Source organism: Staurois parvus, unplaced genomic scaffold, assembly GCF_062004578.1.
Source record: "Staurois parvus isolate SC_StPar_1 unplaced genomic scaffold, SC_StPar_1.0 ptg000151l, whole genome shotgun sequence".
Lineage (NCBI taxonomy): Eukaryota > Metazoa > Chordata > Amphibia > Anura > Ranidae > Staurois > Staurois parvus.
Window position 1 is genome coordinate 5,571,395 of NW_028317947.1, and position 20,987 is coordinate 5,592,381.

At 44.0% G+C, this 20,987-nt stretch overlaps 1 protein-coding gene across 1 annotated transcript in view; it reads left to right on the plus strand.

The window, feature by feature from the left end:
• The first annotated feature begins 412 nt into the window (after positions 1 to 412).
• Positions 413 to 20,987, plus strand: part of TMEM106A (transmembrane protein 106A) — a 36,887-nt gene continuing 16,312 nt past the window's right edge. The window contains exons 1-5 of the mRNA XM_089674372.1: positions 413 to 485; positions 575 to 652; positions 12,031 to 12,082; positions 13,957 to 14,176; positions 15,480 to 15,543. Coding sequence (XP_089530498.1) covers positions 13,984 to 14,176; positions 15,480 to 15,543 — 257 coding nt within the window. The 5' untranslated portion in view covers positions 413 to 485; positions 575 to 652; positions 12,031 to 12,082; positions 13,957 to 13,983. The remainder of the gene's footprint in view (positions 486 to 574; positions 653 to 12,030; positions 12,083 to 13,956; positions 14,177 to 15,479; positions 15,544 to 20,987) is intronic.

Genomic DNA, 20,987 nt, shown 5'->3' on the forward strand with positions numbered 1-20,987 from the left:
AAGAAAGCGGTGTTCACCTGAATATGGCCACATACAGCCATCTCTTTCTATGGACGGCTGTACGTGTCACCTTTTGGCTTGCCATGTGTGGAAAAACCATGGCTACAGCATGCAAAAAGGGTAAAAAAAAAAAAAAAAAAAAAAAAAAAAGGGGGAGGGGGGGGGGGGCAGACATGATGGACCATTTGGTCCTTTTCCCTTGACACTTTGCCATGTTTTTCATATGAGCCCAGTTGTCTTTTTTGTTTGTTTACAATTTCAGACATGCCCGGCCTTGCTAATATATCATTTTCTGTGTATGACTTTCCGAAGGAAGCTCATTGATAAAATCAGCGTGTGCTCCTTTCACGTGTATTTCCTCCTCTCCATGCCTTACTCATGATTTCACAAGGTTCCTCTCCGCCCAGAGGAGGTGCGGCCTGGTCAGGCTTAGTTCCTGGAGTCACTACGTCTGCTCCAAACCTTTGGACTGCAGAGAGGTGCAGGTACTGTATGCTGCGGAGTGCAGGCCAGGACAGACCTAGACTTTATAATATGTTCCCGTTGTGTAATCTGCGTACTGTCATTTTTGTAGGTCGGGTTTTCACTGTGGAGGATAACCCTTCAGATTCACTTCCACGGATGGACGATCTTCGTAGTTTGGGACATATCAGTGAGTGAAATGGTTTACCCTTCCCTGTATATGATCGTATAAAGCAGAGCAGACGCCATCATGCTCCAGAGAACAGATTTATTTCATTTATTGCAGGCTGGACCCTGCGTGATTTGGAAATAGCTTTTAAAAGTTTGTTTCTTTAGGGTCTGTTTATATTCCTGTGCTAAAGGCCTCATTCACACGGGCGCCTAGACACATATGTCCGTGCAGAGGGATGAGTTTATGCGCCCGTGCCTGTAAAAATCAATGACGGGCTGAGAGACGCAGTGGCTGCACATCCTGGCATGTACATCAGCTACAGATGCAGTTTATACGCAGCTAGATCTGTGCTTCCTTCCTTTATACCCCGGTCGCACTGGGTGTGACTTGGCATGCCATACGACTTGCATATCGCATGGCAAGTCGCACCCTATTGTCCACAATTACAGGGATCATATGGGTGCGGTTCTAACTTGACACCGATTTCTAAAGAAGTGCATGCACTACTCTTGGTGCGATTTGTGTCCAATGTCTTGCAAATCTAACCTCAAATCGGCATGTCGTTCAACTTTGAAATCATGTGAATTCACTGTAAGTCATACGACTTGGCATTGGTGTGACTAGGGGGTTATGGGTTTGTCCACATGAATCCGCACCTAGCGTTTGAGGAGCAGATGTCACACTGGAAGTAGCGTCCTAATTGATGGCAGGTGGAACTACCTTCACGGGTATGCACTGGACCCTATGCAGCCCTTTATGGCAGGGGTCTCCATATTTTCTTAACAGAGGGCCAGTTTACTGTCTTTCAGGATTTAGGGGGCCAGGTGGGAGTAGAAAATGCCCCACCATTGGTTTTATTGGGGGAATATTGCCCTATCAATAGTGCCAGTGGAAGTAATAGTGACCGATAACTAGTGCCAGTTAGAGGAATGGTGACCGATAACTGGTGTCAGTTGGAGGAATAGTGCCCCAAAAGCCAGATAAAGGCAAGCAAAGGGCCGCATCCGTCCCCAGAGTCGCAGTTTGGAGGCCACATAGAAAATGCAGTCGTCATATGGGGTACAGATTCATACATCTTGTGTGAACATGGCCATATGACTAAGGCTGGCCATGCGTTAACCAATTTTCTTTCCTTCAACCAAAGGTTGAAGGAAAGAAATTGCTCGATTTCCCCAATCAACACATTCATTGTTGATGGGGGATTGCCTTCCACTGCGCTATTGTCTTCTGACAGCAAGAGGTTTTCCCGCCATCAGAATACAATGATTACTGCTGCTAGCTATAGCCGGCAGCAGTAATCACACCAAAAAAAAAACAGGCCGGTTGTACTGAAGTTGATCGAGCCTGCCCAGAGATGGATCGAAATTCGTCCGATTCCTGCTGAACTATCCAAATTTCGATCCATCAACTGCTGGCTTTAGACACTTGGATGCAGGGGCGGACTGACCATTTAGTCACTCGGGCACTGCCCGAGGGCCCAGGGTCAGTAGTGGGCCCCATGAGATGCCCCTTGTACCTTTCATAGGCCATTTTGGGTGTGGTTTGAGTGTGGGAGAGGACACAGGGGCCTCATGATTTCCTATTGCTCGGGGGCCCCATGAGTTTTCAGTCCGCCCCTGCTTGGATGTACAGGAATACGGATGAGCATAAGCGTGTTTTTGGACGCAAAGTCAGAACCCGCCTGAGCTATCCCACCAGGAAGCTATAAAGTTGACAGCCAATCCTAGGCAGCAGAGACATTCCCCGCAGACAGACGGATACAAGAGACATCTATATGTGCAATTGCGGGGAACAGCTATGCTTCCCGGTAGGATATTTCAGGTGGGTTCAGACCCACTTGACCTCATCACTGTTTCGGAAGATCTGTTCAACCACTGCATCACTTGGGCTGTCATTGATTATGACAGGCTGGCTGCATTTCTTGAGCACACAACCCTCTGTATAAGCGGGCATGTCTATGCACACATTGGAGTGTTTTCCCATACCTGAAACTTCAGCTAAGCCAGTATTCGCAACTGAGCGTTTTGCTGCGTGATTTCTGAAGCATGACAGTGCTCAGGATGAAGAATTCCTTTATCCTCAATGGGCCTGATAACATCTAAGCTTTGTGCTGCTTGTCGCGTCAAAAAAGTACATCAGCTTCTTTGGGGCAGAGTCACATTCTTTTGCATGTTTAGGTGCGTTTTTCAGGTGCCAAAAACAAGCTATTCTGCTCCTGTACTACAGGTTGCGCATAATAAAAGATTAAAAAGGCTTCAAAAAATTGCGTAGCTACGCTCATGCTCAGTGTGACTGGGGGCTTAAGTACATGGAAAGTTTTACACAATTTTTATGCATGGTGTGTTGTTAAAACATTCTGCTTGCTGCAATTGATGGGCAGGTTCAAACCAATGCATTGCAGTAACATGCGTCTGTTTACGCAATGCGCAGCTAATCACGGTGCTTGTATTGGTGTGTTGGATGCCATTCATTTTGATGGTCGCCCATGGCTTGCCACAATGCACTGCATTACCAAAAATGCAGGTGCGAATTTTAATTCATTGTGGTGCGCTGGCAGCCCATTATAACGAATAGGCTGTGCTAATGTGTATGTTAACGCACATGCGTTAAATGCACTGCAGTGGTCTGGTGTGACTGGGCTCTAACGTGTTGTACAGAACTTCTCCACCTTTGGAAAATGGATTAGAAAATGCACCACCATGCATGTCTGCTCCAGTATTCATTGCGGCAATTGCAGTTTTCAAGCTCACCTCTGGGGTTGAAGTTAGGATGCTACATGGCAGAAGATTCAAAACTTCACTTTATTTTTAGTTGTGTATACACCGGGGAAGGATTAGAACCTTTGTCTAGTTTTTACTTCTATCGAGGACTCCATTAGAGAGAATTCCCTGAACGTCCTGTCTTGCTCACAACCGTTTCACCAGACAGGAAGTGAGGGAAAATCTGCAACAGGGACATAGGCAGCAAAAGACATCTGACAGGCACTCTACCCTTCCCCTAACTTCTGGTCTGCCAAACAGTTGTCAGCATGATAGTGTCAACAAATGAAGGTAAAAACCTGACAGGGGTTCTAATCCCTGCTCTTATCTAAAACTAAAAAAAACATACATTTTTAGTTCAATTACATTCAGGCAAGGTGCACACCATTGTGCTGCAGTGCAATTTTAACTGCGTTGTACACGTTGTTCCCATTAACTTCTATTAGACTGTGCATTTTCTGAAAGTGCTGGGCACTGATGGGGGGCACTGGTGGGTGGCACTACTGGGTGGCACTGATCATCACTGATCATCGTCATTCGGCTATAGCGGTGTTACCAAATGATTAATTTGTTATTTGTGTTCAAAGCAAACTCACCCATGTCTCCATATTTTTATGTCTCTCATTTTGAAAAACACCTCCTGGAATTTGGGGCAGTGGCCATCTTGAATAAGGGTAGATAATTCATGCAGCATTTACTTCCTGTAATCCATCTGCCCTTAGCTCAGGCAATGGCTGAGCTGAGAATACCCCCCCCCCACACTCCTGACATCATTTGCCTAGGCATGGAAACCAGGAAGTTACATAAGTAAATGCTAGCATTTACTAATGCTAGCAGCATAAGGATCAAAAATAGTCCATTCTGATTGAGTAAAGTTCTGCTTTAAGTCTCACCACTTGGTGTGCTTGTCCATAGCCCTTTCAATTTACTCTTAAATCAGAACAAGACCACTGTGGGTCCCCAGGATTCTTGCCATAATCCGACTTCAGGTCGCCAGGGCTATTGCCATAATCCACTGTGGTTCCCCACGATTCTTGCCATAATCCAACTTCAGGTCGCCAGGGTTGTTGCCATAAATCCACTGTGGTTCCCTACGATTCTTGCCATAAACCAAATGTGGGTCTCCAGGGTTCTTGCCCTAATCCCATTTCAGGTCCCCAGGGTTCTTGCCCTAAACCAACTGTGGGTCCCCAGGGTTCTCGTCCTAATCCCGCTGTGGGTCCCCAGGGTTCTCGTCCTAATCCCACTATGGGTCCCCAGGGTTCTCGTCCTAATCCTGCTGTGGGTCCCCAGGGTTTTTATCCTAATCCCGCTGTGGGTCCCCCGGGGTTCTTGTCCTAATCCCGCTGTGGGTCCCCCGGGGTTCTTGTCCTAATCCCGCTGTGGGTCCCCCGGGGTTCTTGTCCTAATCCCGCTGTGGGTCCCCCGGGGTTCTTGTCCTAATCCCGCTGTGGGTCCCCCGGGGTTCTTGTCCTAATCCCGCTGTGGGTCCCCCGGGGTTCTTGTCCTAATCCCGCTGTGGGTCCCCCGGGATTCTTGTCCTAATCCCGCTGTGGGTCCCCCGGGGTTCTTGTCCTAATCCCACTGTGGGTCCCCCGGGGTTCTTGTCCTAATCCCGCTGTGGGTCCCCCGGGGTTCTCGTCCTAATCCCGCTGTGGCTCCCCCCGGGGTTCTTGTCCTAATCCTGCTGTGGCTCCCCCCCGGGGTTCTCGTCCTAATCCCGCTGTGGCTCCCCCCCGGGGTTCTCGTCCTAATCCCGCTGTGGCTCCCCCCGGGGTTCTCGTCCTAATCCCGCTGTGGCTCCCCCCGGGGTTCTCGTCCTAATCCCGCTGTGGCTCCCCCGGGGGTTCTCGTCCTAATCCCGCTGTGGCTCCCCCGGGGGTTCTCGTCCTAATCCCGCTGTGGCTCCCCCGGGGGTTCTCGTCCTAATCCCGCTGTGGCTCCCCCGGGGGTTCTCGTCCTAATCCCGCTGTGGCTCCCCCGGGGGTTCTCGTCCTAATCCCGCTGTGGCTCCCCCCGGGGTTCTCGTCCTAATCCCGCTGTGGCTCCCCCCGGGGTTCTCGTCCTAATCCCGCTGTGGCTCCCCCCGGGGTTCTCGTCCTAATCCCGCTGTGGCTCCCCCCGGGGTTCTCGTCCTAATCCCGCTGTGGCTCCCCCCGGGGTTCTCGTCCTAATCCCGCTGTGGCTCCCCCCGGGGATCTCGTCCTAATCCCGCTGTGGCTCCCCCCGGGGTTCTCGTCCTAATCCCGCTGTGGCTCCCCCCGGGGTTCTCGTCCTAATCCCGCTGTGGCTCCCCCCGGGGTTCTCGTCCTAATCCCGCTGTGGCTCCCCCCGGGGTTCTCGTCCTAATCCCGCTGTGGCTCCCCCCGGGGTTCTCGTCCTAATCCCGCTGTGGCTCCCCCCGGGGTTCTCGTCCTAATCCCGCTGTGGCTCCCCCCGGGGTTCTCGTCCTAATCCCGCTGTGGCTCCCCCCCGGGGTTCTCGTCCTAATCCCGCTGTGGCTCCCCCCCGGGGTTCTCGTCCTAATCCCGCTGTGGCTCCCCCGGGGTTCTCGTCCTAATCCCGCTGTGGCTCCCCCCGGGGTTCTTGACAATACTACTATGGGTTCCTTGGGTTTACGTAATAATACCACTGTGAGTCCCCAGGGTTCTTGCCATATTACCTCTGTGCGCAAGGAGAAAGATGGGAGACACCCTGGACTGGCATGATTGTTGCTGGTGACATATCAAGGCCCCGCTAACATGCGCATTCTCAGCAGCAGGATGAATGAGATCTTGTGCGCATGCGCAGGAGTTACACCATCCTGTGTGTAAAGACCCCACACCTAGAAGAAGCCCAAAAGATTTCGCCTATTCTGTCTTTCCTGTTTCATACAGGTCCCCTTTAATTGAGTGTAGGAAGCAGAGGCAGCCATTTTAAGTCTTGGCAGCCTTCGTCTGTAGAGCTAGGAACCTTCTCAATTGCTGAATCAGCTTCACCCTCCTAGAACTGCAAATGCTGCTAAAGATCAGTACTTAGGGTCACTTCCTGTTTTCCAAACTGTTCATTTTGAAGCAGATAAATCTTTGCAGGCTGTCTGCATAATAGTCTGCTTTGCTATTGACTACACTGTATCTACAGTTTAACCATTTTATTTTTGTTTTTGGATTAAAACCCCTGTCATGTTTTTATTGTCTGTATGCCTGCTGGGGTCATTCTCGGTTTCCTTTTGCCAGATCATTTAATGTTGGTGTAAATGATCTGATTCCTGGGCAGGCAGCTTCTACACCCCGAGCATCTTCAGGATCTCCTTGGCCTGTAGTGTAATGCAGCTTTTCTCAACCTGAGCGCTGACTTGCTTTGCCAGTTCACCCGGCCATGTGGGGGGGCCAAATATACACTGAATGAAAGTGAACCTCAGCCAGCAAGAACGTGTCTGGATCATCCATGTGTGTAGGTCTGCATTTTTTTTTAACCACTTCCAGTCCGGACACTTTCACCCTCTTCCTGTCCAGGCCAATTTTCAGCTTTCAGTGCTATCACACTTTGAATGACAATTGCGCAGTCATGCAACGCTGTACCCATATGAATTTTTTAGCATTTTTTGAGACAGATAAAGCTTTATTTTGGTGGTATTTATTCACCACTGGGACTTTTATTTTTTTTGCTATGTAAATTAAAATGTCCAAAAATTTTGAAAAAAAGTGTTTTTCTTATAAAATTTTGCAAATAAATAGTATTTCATCATAAATCTTGGCCAAAATGTATTCCGTTATATTTTCAGTAAAAAAATAATAACCCAAATTAGTTTATAACCAAAATTATAATTTTTTAATTTTTTTTTTTTACATTTTTTTAATTTTTTTTTATATTTTTAATTTATTTTTTACATACTGTCACCCTAGCAGTACAGTGTCACTGTACTACTTGTGGGGGGTGATGAAGATTTTTTTTTTTATTTTTTTTTACACTGATTGCTTTTACACCCATAAAGGATGTAAAAGCAATCATTTCTCTTTCTCTCTAGCTGCATTCTTGCAGCCATTGAGAACTACCGAGTGAGCTGTGATTGGTCACAGCTTGTCACATGGTACAAGGCTATTGTGAATAGCCTTGTACCATGTGACCTCTGTGATCATTTACAGATTTCACACGTAGTAAGCAATGATGTCACAAGTGACATCTTGCGTACTACTTTGCATGTGATCACTGATTGGCCAATGAGTGATTACATGATCGGGACCTCACATTGAGGTCCCGTCCGACGATCAGTGTTCCACTGTGTCCAGAGGACACAGCGGGCACCAGATCGCGGTGCTGTGCGCTCCCAGGGAACGTGCACAAGCATGGTGCAGGGAGGCCATTTGTAAACGGCCACCCAACCCTGCACTGCCACCGTCCCGCCGTTTATATACAATGGCCGGACGGGAGATGGTTAAAAAAAGGCTATATGTATGTGGCTGTGGGTGTATGTATGTATGTGTGTGTGTGCAGATGGCTTGGAAGCAGGGGCGGACTGACAACTCATGGGGCCCCGGGCAAAAGGGGATCATGGGGCCCCTGTGTCTTTGCCTACACTCAAAGTACACCCAAAAAAGCCTATAAAAAAGGTAACGGGCATTTCATGGGGCCCCCTACTGACCCGGGCCCTCGGGCAGTGCTCGAATGGTCAGTCCGCCCCTGCTTGGAAGAATAGAGGACATTCCTAATGAATAACAGAGCATGCCCAGACTGAGTGGCAACACAGAAGGATGATATTCACCCTCAACAGCGTTGCCACCCTGCACTTGGGGACTCCAATGAGCTAGCACTAATAATAGACTTTGAAACCCATAGGCAGACAATATATTTTTTGATGCTTAACTGCAACAACCATCATTTTATTCTTCAGGGCCTTTGATTTCAGAAAATATATCACATTTGGGGGTTCTATGTAATTTTCTAGTAAGCAATTGCAGATTTTTTTCATGTATGTAAGAAAAGTCCAAATTGGCTTTGTTTTGCAAATGGTTACTACAAGGACAGTCACCAAAATGTTGGTATTCCCCTTTGGGTTAGAATGAGATAGTCAGGCTGGATAGCAAATAAAAGAGTAGATTTCCCAGTTGTCAGTGCGGTCATTTTGGAAACCAGAAAGGGTTTGGTCTTTTTTTTACTTTTTGCAGTAAGAAATAGGCCTTAGAAAAAGGAACTGAAATATCGTTCTTTCTGTGTAAGCCAAGAAGTCTAGGTGACTCCAGGGCTCTAGTGGAAGGAAAACTGCAGACCCTCATCAACCAGTGGAAACAAATTTCATTTATTTTACAAAGTAGTAACCAGGGGCAGACTGACAATTCATGGGGCCCACGGGCAATAGGGGATCATGGGGCCCCTGTGTCCTTGCCCACACTCAAAGCACATCCAAAAAAGCCTAGAAAAGGTACCAGGGGCATTTCATGGGGCCCCCTATTGACCCCGGGCCCTCGGGCAGTGCCTGAGTGCTCGAACGGTCAGTCCGCCCCTGGTAGTAACCTACAATTCTCTTTCAGGGCCCCAATTCCTTTTTTGTTGCTAACTGTTCCCAGTAAAGTCTACAGCAAAGCTGGAATATCCACAAGAGATGGTAAACTAACACATTTTAATTCCAGTCCAGCAACTTAAAGACTAATGTGTTTTTATCTCCAAATTTCCGTTGGAGCTTCTGGCCATTCTCAAACTGCTCACTTCCTTTATTGATGACAAGATTTTAATCGGAGACAAGATTTTAATCGGAAACCATCTTTTCAAAAAAAAAAAACAGATTTTTATCATCCTTTTAGTGTTACTAAAATATAAATGTATTCTATCGAATTCTTTGTTTAAAAACATATAAGCATGATGTACCTGCCCATTGACCATTTTTGATTGTATCAAAGGGTAAAGAAATGTGTAAACATCCTTTACCATGTGAAGCAACCGGGGAAGGATGTAAAGATGGTGAGATCTAGGAAAGTATAGATATTTGAGGGTGGGCTACGTCTTCTAAGAGTATGGAGGAAAATGGTAAGGAAACTTGCTTAAAATAATACCTTATGCTTTAAATAATGGATTGTCCTGTTTTTATGAGATCTTTGGGTGTATAACATTTAAAGAAAGGGTGTATGTTACAGGGAGCATGGGGATCTCATACATCTGCTATGGCATCCCTAATTTCAGATTTACTGGACAGGAGTAGAGGGTGAATGGTTGACCCAAACTATTGTATTCTGGGTATACTGGACCCACTAGAATGACAAGAGTCACTTAGGGAGGCTATTTCAAGAGCCTTATTTCATGCCGATAAACTTGTTCTGGTTCATTGGAAGTCTGATACCCCACCTACGTTAGCTGGGTGGATTAAACACAGTGACAGCATGTGGCTTGAACGTCTTATCTGTAAACATAGAGGCTGGTCAGGTTGGCTGGATACACCAGGCCTGAGCCCGCTGGATTGTGTGACTGGCAGGCTGGGAATCCAAGCATAATCTAGTGGTACTGCTCAAATCTTGGTGTATCTCCTTCAGAGACTAGATTATTATGTTTCCATTTACTCTCTGCTATTTAACCACTTTTGGGACATCCGCCTGCAATGTACTACGGACGGATGGCAGTTACAGGACCATTGATGTACGCATCGCTGGTCTTTTGCCAGCACAGGGGTGCTGCTCCTGAGCGAGCACACAACCTTACCCCCCTTCATATTCGCTGTGTTCACTGGACACAGCAGAATGAGAAGCCCTGTAATCGGGTCACGGTGATCACATGATTGCTAAGCGATCACATGATCACAATGACAACAAAGCTTTTATGAATCAATTTGCTTCATAAAAGCTTTGCTTCTGTTCCTGGAGAGATGTGATTGGTCCACAGCACTCACACGATACATGGAGCAAATCCCAGCACCCTGTACCATGTGACCAGGTGGGGCCAATCACAGATCACTAGTATATTGAATTGTCATGAACTTAACACATTCATGTCAGCTCAAAGCAAGCTTTGCATTGCAGAACAATGATCTTCATTGCTCATGCAATGCAAAGTGTTAAAAAAAAAAATCCCTGATCACCCCCCCCCCCCCCTCCCCCAGAGAAGTTACTATGAAAAAATTGAAAGACTGTTTATTTTTTTATTAACTACTTGCCCGCCAACAATGTGCGGACGAGCGGCGACTCTGGGCAAAGCGACATAATCTTACGATGCTTTCTATTTACGTGTGTGCGTGCACATGCGTGTGCCCCCCACTGCACCCTATGCCGTCCAGGGAGAGAGGAACAAACACTACATTTTACATGCACACATTAGATTAGCACATTTAAATCTTTGATTGCCCCTATTAACCCTTTCATCACCCCGCCACCCAGCCAGTGCCATTAGTACAGTGTCAGTATATAGAACTGATCACTGTATTACTGCCACTAGCGACATCAGGGTCAGTTAGCACCCCTCTCAGCCAGGGTCAGCTAGTGTTAGATTGCCCACACATTATCACACTCACTCTATAGGTCGCTGATCACCGCCATTACTAGTATAGTGTTTGTACAGATTAATATATTGATCATGAACAGAACTATACTAGTGCCTCCTTTGTATAGTGTCCCCAAAACCGCAGTGTTAGCAGAATCAGCCCCATTCGCTGCCAGAACTAGCGTTTAGCCCCTCAGCAGTTTTTCAAGGAAGATTTGTATCAATTGATTGTGGGTCAAAGCAATTTATACATACAACAATACATCGTCCCCCACCCACATTCAGCTCTTGCCAGACAATTCGCATGGAAACCTATCACAGTTTCTGAATTTATAACTTTTTTTGATCGAACCCTCAACATGGGCATTACAAAACAGAATAAATTGCGGCCATATTGGTCTACAGACCTGATATATCATTATACCCATGTTCTTTGCTGTTACATATATGCCCAACATGGACCAGCAATGTACTGGTACATTGCTGGACTTTGAGTGGTTATACCGGGAGGATGCCTGCAGCATCATTCTGATATCGTTCCGCGGTTGGCTTTTGTGTAAAAACAATCCTAGCCTCTGGATTGCTTTTACAAGCAGTGGGAAGAGACTCCCCCACCCCTCCTGCCACCTTCCAAGCTTTACTTGGGCTGTCCTGTCCCTCCGGAGAACCCAAAAATGCAGCTGGCAGTTTCACTGGCTGACAATAGAGCTGATCAGAGACTGGATTGCCTCCAATCATCTCTATGATCTAAGAAACTGGAAGCTACAACCATTTATATAATTTCCATTTTGCCAGATATTAATAGCGCCATTTTAAAATTGGGAAAGCATCTGATTACACTGATGTTGGTGTGATCAGATGCTTTAAAGGCAGAGGAGATATCTAGAGTCTAATAGAACCCAGATTTCTCAGAAAAGAGTACCTGTCACTGCCTGTTGCTATCACAGGGAATATTTACAATACCTGTGATAGTGATAAAAGTGATTGAGGAAAAAAAAAAAAATGAAAGGGACCGTGATTTTAGACAAAAAAAAAGTATAGGTTCATGAGGTATGTTTATGTCATCACACTAGATTTAGGCCAGTCAGCAGTCAGATGATGGTTTGTGGGAAGGCACCTGCATTTGGACACGTTTGCTATTATTGTGAGAAGGGAAAGAACTGGCACCACAACTAATTAACATGTTTTCCTTGGCAGGTTGAAGAAGCACTATCGCCAATGTCTGCCTGTCCATGGACAACAATTATCGGTAAGTACCTTTATTTATATATATATATATATATATATATATATATATATATATATATATATATATAGATTGTAAGCTCCAAGGAGCAGGGCCCTCGAACCCCTCGTGTATTGAATCATATTGTTACTGTACTGTCTCGTGTACTGTCTCCCATTATAATTTACAGCGCTGAGAAAACTGTTGGCGCTATATAAATACTGTATAATAATAATAATTATGTACATATACCCAGGGGCGGACTGACCATTTGGAAACTCGGGCACTGCCCGAGGGCCCGGGGTCAGTAGGGGGCCCCATGAGATGCCCCTGGTACCTTTTTCATAGGCTTTTTTGAGTTTGGGCAAGGACACGGGCCCCATGATCCCCTATTGCCCGGGGGCCCCATGAGTTGTCAGTCCGCCCCTGCATATACCTTCTCCAAGATAATTTTTTCCTTGCTCTTTCATCTTGGTGTATTCCCCTCATTTCCCATCAACGATTTGTTGTTGCCTGGCAGCATTGCACATAGCAAACCTTTGCATAGTGACTTATGATTTTATTTCAGGCAAAAAAGCCATTCGTAGTCATTGAAACTATATATCAGAAGAAAAAACAAATTCCATATTTTAAGGTTGCATTTCAAAGGTAAACTTGCAGAAGAATTTACCAAACCTAATTCACATGTTTACATTGTTATAATACACAGATCCTTGCCTAGTGCCATTAATTTTGAATAGGACCCCAAGATACATCCCCCACGAACCACATTGGACCTGCATTTATTAGCACCACAATGTACAGATGTGAGCCATCCGTGGATTGTGGTGTGCTAAAAAAAAAAAACAAGGTGCATTAAAAGGCCTGTTGTGGTGTATTATCAGCCAATTCAGAATGAAAGGACTGTCCTACCGCATGTAAATGCGTAACATAATGAATATTAACATATGCAGTGATGCACTGCAAAGGTCTGAATCCAGCCTTAAGCAGCATCTTGACATTAACCAAAGAATGATTGATAGGGTGAGTTTGAGACTCCTCAAGACTGTCAAATTGTAATTTTTTATAGTTGGTATGTTCAAACGTTCACAATCAAAATTTCCATCTTTAGAAGCATAATGTGATCTGATCTTGGCTGTGTGGGATATAAAATTATAGCACATGAAAAACTGTTAGCACCGAACTAAAGAACTTCGCGGCTCCTGTTAATCTTGGTTTCAATGCCATTCACAATGGTAGAGTCAGATAATGGTTTAAAAACGTTTGGTACAACCTTCAGGCCCCTGAAAGGGACATCCACTATATATACATGTGCAGATGTCAGAACACTGATATCGGTAGCTTTCGATTACACTGGATGGCACAAAGACCCTAATGTAGTCACTACGAGTGTTGCAGCTGTCATCCGTTTGAGAAGTAGTCCAAAGAGACTACCAAGGTAATCCTAAACCGAGATTTGCATTTATTTATGTATTTTGGCCACTAGGAATAAGAATATTTATACGGTATTCTAGTTAACTTGGATTTTAATTCAGACCCCCAAAGCTGTATTTTGATAAATGGGAATTTTAATAAAACTGGAAATTGCAAAATCTGGTGCAATTCTACATGGAAACCAGTTAGAGTTCAGGTTTTATTGCCAAAGCCTAATGAACAAGCTGCAATTAGAAGCTGATTGGCTACCATGCACAGCTGTACCAGATTCTGAGTGCACCAGTTTTAGTAAATCCACCCCTGTGTTTTGGGAAAGGAAGGAGAACTAAATTGGACAGATTGATTGGACATTGGTTCAAGTTTTATAGATCTGTTCTGGTTCCAACCTTCAACTATTACTGAGTGTGATATTAGCTGAATGGTCAATACTGAATGTTATTATTTTTCTTATTCTTCCCATATAGTTCCAAGGGGGAAATTGTAAGGTCATCATGAAAAGATTACTGTCCGCTTTTAAGCGGCCAGACAAAGAAGAAAGGGAATCTATACTGGAAGGATCTGAATCAGGGAAATATCAAAAGTACATCAGTATTAACAGCGATGCATCTGGATCAAGTACTTCTTCTGAAGAGTCCTCTACAGTCACCTGTCCAACCTGCAGAGGGATAGGGAGGATTCCCCGAGGTATGGCAGCTTCCATGTTTTATAGAAGTGTTTTCCCAACATTTTCAGTGGAGGCTTCCTATAAAATTCTGCTGAATCTCCAGACACCCCCTTCTAAAATGTAAAATTCTAAACTAATAGTTTCACATATCACAGCAGCATCCACACACGTGGGCCACCCATCACTAGAGGGGATTTACAAAGCAAATACTCCTTCACACACTGGTGTTGACTAGTATTCAGTGTTTCTCTTCTCCCTCAGTTTTTCCTTCACTCAGCTAATGTGACCCCAGTGGTGAGGAAGAGAGGCGGGAGGGGCAAATGAAGATGCGATGTGGGCGTCCAAAGTCCTTATCATCCGATGATGTCATCAGTTTTTTGGATGCCAGTGGCTGGCCTGCACAGTGACCAAGGTTGTAAAGTCAACAATAAAAAAACAGCATTTTGTCATTGAAAAAGGCTGTTTTATAGTATAGGGTGGGTGGTTTTCGTGTTTGGAAAAGTCCTGGAGTTCATAACCTATTTGGTTCAGAGTAGTTTGCTTTGAGCCCTGGATTGGAATCTAGAGCCCTGAGAATTGGATATGTTTCTCCAAGTACCGTACTTTGTTCTGCTGCACACTCAAACATACTGAATATATGGGTCAATTGGCCTTCCAAATTGCCCCTTATAAGGTAGGAATATTAAATTGTGAACTTTTTTTGTGCACAGTTACTGATGTGAATAGCTCCAAGACCTGCTTTATATTTAGGCATTCGGCTAATTCCTGAATAAATGGTTAGATGTTTTCACTTTTTATAAGAACTATACCAAATGTTACAGTATTTAGAGGGAACAAAACATACTGTATGTGCTTGTATGGTGACTACTAATCTCTAACTATCATGTGTTAATTTATGGAACCACAGCCTCTGTTTTTGTGCACAGAAAATGGGAACTGAAATTGAAACGTCACTTCTTCTTAACAGAACATAGATTGGATTAAAAATAAAATAAAAAAACAGAGAAACCGTGCATCTAGCTATAGTAGTTTGTTGGTGCTGGTTACCATCCTGTAACCTGCTCTTGATATATTCAACATGAATGCTAACTGGGTGCTTTTGGCATTAACTCAACAGTTTTATTTCCTCCAGTTTTTATAAATGCTGCACTACAATGTTCATTATACGACAGAGTTGTATTGTTTTTAAAACCACCAAAAACGGTGGCATCTATCACTGTGTTGTATGTAATAACCATAGGCTTAAATCCCACACAATAATGACTCTGTCCCTCATCTATTGCAGTGAACAAGATGAGACTTTGTTTTTTTGTTTCAATTTAGGCCAAGAAAAGGAGTTAGTAGCTTTGATTCCATACAGTGACCAGAGGCTACAACCACGGAGAACGTAAGTTGGGATCCTTTTATATTTATGTATCACTGTGTTTTATAGCTGTGTGTTTTAGTCGATTTACTATTTGTAATCGGGTATCGGATTCATTACAAGAAAGCAATGTACAAATTAGTTTAGTTTTTGTTTCTGTAGTTTTTGTTTCAATAATTCAGTTTCCAAGTAATATGAAAATGGATGCAAACGCTCAAGATTTTTCACCTTCATGCATTCATGAAGATAAAAAACCTGTGTGCAGCATCCACCCCAGCCCCCCAAATACTCAAGCCCCCTCTCAATCCAGCGATGTACACACGAGTCTCGGCTATCCCAGGACTCCCTCTTCTCATTGGCTGAGACAGAAGTGGGAGCCATTGGCTCCCAGTGCTGTCAATCACAGCCAGTGAGCTAATGAGAAGAGAGAGGGGGCGGGACTGAGCCACAGCTCCATGTGTGAATGGGCACACGGAGCAGCGGGTGCCCCCACTGCAAGCTGCTTGCTTATGGGAGCACCCAACAGGAGGGGAGGGGTCAGGAGAGCCTGCCGGGGACCTGAAAAGAATAGGATCCAGGCTGCTCTGTGCAAAACCACTACACACAACAGGTAAGAATTGACATGTATTTTATTTTTTGCAAATAAAAAAAAAACCTTTAGAATCAATTTTAAAGTGTGTATGTAACTTCTAGGATCCCAGTAGACCAGGGGCAACTCTGGGCATATTAAAATGTTGATGGCCTGGTAGGATACCATGATGACCGTTTTGGATGATCACTTTGGATCAAGTCAAAAACTAAAATGTATTCTTTCTAACCGAACTAAAATTAATTTGTCTAAAATGTCACATTATGGTGACAAAATAGATGGATTGATAGGTTGATTAATAGACTCAGGACTCTCAGTAGAAAACCTGGGGCACGTCAGCCATCAGAATTTTTGGGGCCCCTTACACAGCTTTAGGCCCCCCCCAGGCGTGACAATCAACATTCCCCAGTGCCTACCCACTGGCCGTCTCGCCAAATCCTGCAGAGTCATTGCAAGGATCAAATGTGGAAATGTGTTTGTATTGCAGAGATGTACTGCATATGTTTTTTAGTTTATTTTTCCTTGACCTTTTTTTTTTTTTTTTAAACCAGCATTAGTAAACAAAGAAATAATGAACAATCCTATATGTCGTTCTGTACCTTGTCGCCATCAGGGGTGGACTGACAACTCATGGGGCCCCCGGGCAATAGGGGATCATGGGGCCCCTGCGTCCTTGCCCAAACTCAAAAAAGCCTATGAAAATGGTACCAGGGGCATCTCGTGGGGCCCCCTACTGACCCCGGGACCTCAGGCAGTGACCAAGTTTCCAAATGGTCAGTCCGCCCCTGGTCGCCATTATCTTACAATCCAGTATGCTAAGAACAGCAGCAAAGGATCAAATAGCATTTCACAGCCAATTTCACACTCAGCATATACACATTACATCTGAGTTCCTGTTTATTTATACACAGAAGGCTAAGCTATTGCTTGTTTTGCTTTTTTGGACCTTGTAGCTGACAGATGAGCTGATTGTATACTGTTGTTGCTAAGTTAGTGTCCTATAATTGCTCAGTGTAAAATACTGACTTTAAAGTATATGTAAACCCTCACCTTGTAAAACAAGTTTAAAATAGATATGCAAAGCAAAACATTTGTGTGTGTATATACAGTTGTGCTCAAAAGTTAGCATACCCTGTCAGAAATTGTGAAATGTTGGTACTGAAAATATGACTGATCATTTAAAAAACGTCTTTTATTCAAGATTATTATTATTATACAGGATTTATATAGCACCAACAGTTTCCTCAGTGCTTTACAATATAAAGGGAGACAATACAGCAACAATACAGTTCAATACAAGAGGGATAGGAGGGCCCTGCTCCTTGGAGCTTACAATCTAGGAGAGTGATCATATGAAACCATTTATCATCACATAGTTGTTTGGCTCCTTTTTAAATTATAATAACAAATCACCCAAATGGCCCGGATCAAAAGTTTCCATCCCCTGGAATGTTTGGCCTTGGTACAGACACACAAGGCGACACACACAGGTTAAAATGGCAATAAAGAGTTAATTCCCCACATCTGTGGCTTTTTAAATTGCACTTAGTATCTATGTATAAATAGTTAATTAGTTTGATAGCTCCCACATGGATGCACTGAGCAGGCTAGATACTGTGCCATGGAGAATAAAAAAGAACTTTCAAAAGACCTGCGTAAGAAGGTAACTGAACTTTATAAATATGGAAAAGGATATAAAAATATATCCAAAGCCTTGAATATGCCAGTCAGTACTATTCAAGAAGTGGAAAATTCGGGGATCTCTTGATACCAAGCCAAGGTCATGTAGACCAAGAAAGTTTGCAGCCACAACTGTCAGAAGAATGTTTGGGATACAAAGAAAACGTTACAGGGAACATCAGGAGAAATAAAGGCTGCTTTGGAAAAAAGGTGTTTCGAGTTGCACAATACGATGATACTTGAACAAAATGAGCTGTATAGTCAAGTTGCTGGAAAGAATCCTTTACTGCACCACTGCCACAAAAAACTTGGTTATAATATGCCCAACATCTTGACATGCCTCACCACTTCTGGCACACTGTAATCTAGGTTGACAAGACCAAAATAGAGATTTATAGTCACAACCATAAGTGCTATGTTTGGATAGGGGTCATCAAGGCTTTTAGTGACAAGAATACCATCACTACTGTGAAGCATGGTGGTGGCTCACTGATGTTCTTGGGGGTGTGGAGAGGGGTCATCAAGGCCTTTAGTGACAAGAATACCATCACTACTCTTGGGAGTAGTTCTGCAAATATTAAAATGTCTTGATAGGTGCATGTCGGTCTAGAGGAGTGAGCATTCATAGGCAGGCTGCCCTAGGTAAAATGCACATGCAATGCCAGACCCTTCGTGATTAAAAGAGCTGACACTCAAGCTCCATTTACACCAATGGTTTTTTAGTGCTTTTTGCAGAAACGCACTACAATCCATTTGACATGGTTTCCTATGGAACATGTTCACATCTATGCTTTTTTTTACTGTGTTTTTGGAAAGGGTCAGGGATTTCTGAATTTTTGCTACAATAAAGTTCAATGGAGAAGCTGCTGAAATGCATGGTAGTTTGTTTTTACTGCGTTTTTGCATTTTTATTATTCCCAGAATAAAAAAAGAAAAAAGCTGAACAAAACGCAAAACACTGTAAAAACGTGTAGAAAAACGCAAAACAAACTGTGAAAAGCACTGCAAAATGGACAAAAAGCAAACTGCATAGGTGTGAACGGAGCCTTAATGAATAAAAGATCAGGCCAGGGACTGTAGGACTAGGGAGGAAAAGGCTTGATGATATTTTATGTGGTCCAGCCAAAAAATAAGATAAGCGCTGCCTGACTTCCTAATGCACATTGTGTGAAGCTCACATTGTAGAGTGAAATCGGACTAGAATGTTTTCTCTACGAGAAAGGAACCAAACTGAAGAATTCCCTTTTACCAATAGCCAAAAAGAACATTAGTAATAGTGGTTACTTTATTTGAGAGGCTTTAATAGCTGGAGGAACCCTGGTTGAGAGAGGCTGCCCTAGATTCACACAACCCAATTGGATTCATTTGAATGCTTGCTTTACAAAGGGTGGGGTATGTTGAGTTTTTTCTTTTTTTTCAAAGGAACTGTATCTTGGTTATTGTTGCTAAAGAGTTATTGTAGCATCTCACAGCGCATGGTTCCAAAATGCCATTAATTCTTCCTCCAGGTCCTTTGCAGCAATATGCTGTCTTTGATTTTCATACCTGGCAAGGCTACAACCAGTTCTGCCAGATTTTTTTCTTTATCTCATACAACCTGTCTTGACTTCGTTTTCCTCTATTTCCGTTGCTTAGTGACATTCTGGGTAGTGGGTGCATGAATTTAGATGGTTATATAACCTTCCTTTTTGCTTTTGTAAGATTCAGTTCTCTTTAATTTCTTATCCTCACTCAGCTGCTTAAAGAGGCTATTGGGGAAAAAAACCCTTAAAGCTTTCTTGACACTATGGGGTCAATGTTTAAAATATTTACCCTTCAAATCGGGGCCATCTTAATAGCATCATGGGCCCCTGGGCAAACGAATGCACTGCACTGGTAGGGCCCCAGTGCATTAGTTTGCCCAGGGGCCCATGATGCACTTACTAGAATTAAAGTAGAATTAAAGTATAAATAGTTAATATACTTAAACATATATTTATTTAGTACTTTTAATAGAATAAATTTTAAGCAACAAGAAAACATGCCATAAATCAGAGACTAATCAGCACAAAGGGCACAGTACAGGGAGGAGGCAGATAGGCACCACAGTACGGGGGGGGGGGGGCAGGGCACAATACTGGGATCAGAAGGGCACAGTACAGAGTCCAGTAAGATGCCCGGCACACAGCCATCCCAGGACAGCTTAGTTAAAAGCATGAATGTCCCAGCAAATTCGGGACAGTTGGCAAGTATGATTTAATGCAAAATTATAATGGGGCCCCCAATGCCTCTGGGATGTGGGCAAGCTCTGTGTATTGGGGGGTGCTAGGAGGTGGGGAGAGCTCTGTACATTGTGGTGTGCTACGGGGTGGGGGAGCTGTTTAATGGGGAGGAGGGGAGACTTCTGTTCTTGGGGGGGGGGGGGGGGGAGCTCTGAATTGGGGGTTTGGAAGGAGGGAGTGCGCTTTGTGTACTCAGGGGTGGGCGAATGGGGAACTCTGCATCCAATCAGTTTCCCAGCTTCATTCTCTGCACCGGTTGACCTCGTCCTGGCACTGGCTGTGTCACATCAATGTGAATGGGCACCAGTGAGAACAATGTCATGTGATTCCATGCGACTCAAGTCATATCTGAAATTGCAGTAGTGTGAACAGAGCCTTAAAGACTCAGAAATTATATTGGGCACTGGATTGTCTTCACTTGATTTGGATTAACGGCCAAAAAGTAAATTAAGTTCTTGTACCTAAAACTTAATGCAAGTGCATCCAGTATATTCAACTGCGCAGGTATTTGGCAATTTTGAAATATATATATATATATCCTAGATTGTAAGCTTGAAAGAACAGGGCCCTCGAACCCCTCGTGTATTGTTTTGTTACTGTATTGTCTCATGTTCTGTCCCCCACTATAATGTACAGCTCTGAGCAAAACTTTTGGCGCTATATAAATACTGTATAATAATAATAATAATAATAATAATATAAATATATATTCTAAACATTTTCATTTCCACACTCACTTGGAGCACGAATTGTACCTAATCGGATCTTTGAACTTTGTCATCATTGAAGCAGCTTTTTGCACCATAATTAGACGCAATTCACACACTCACTGGGGCGCTATTTAGCACATTCTTCTATGATTATTGTTTTTCTATTGGGACTTTACACAGCCTGGTTGCCTTAATATGCAATTCAGTTTCTGATGTTTGCACATGCAC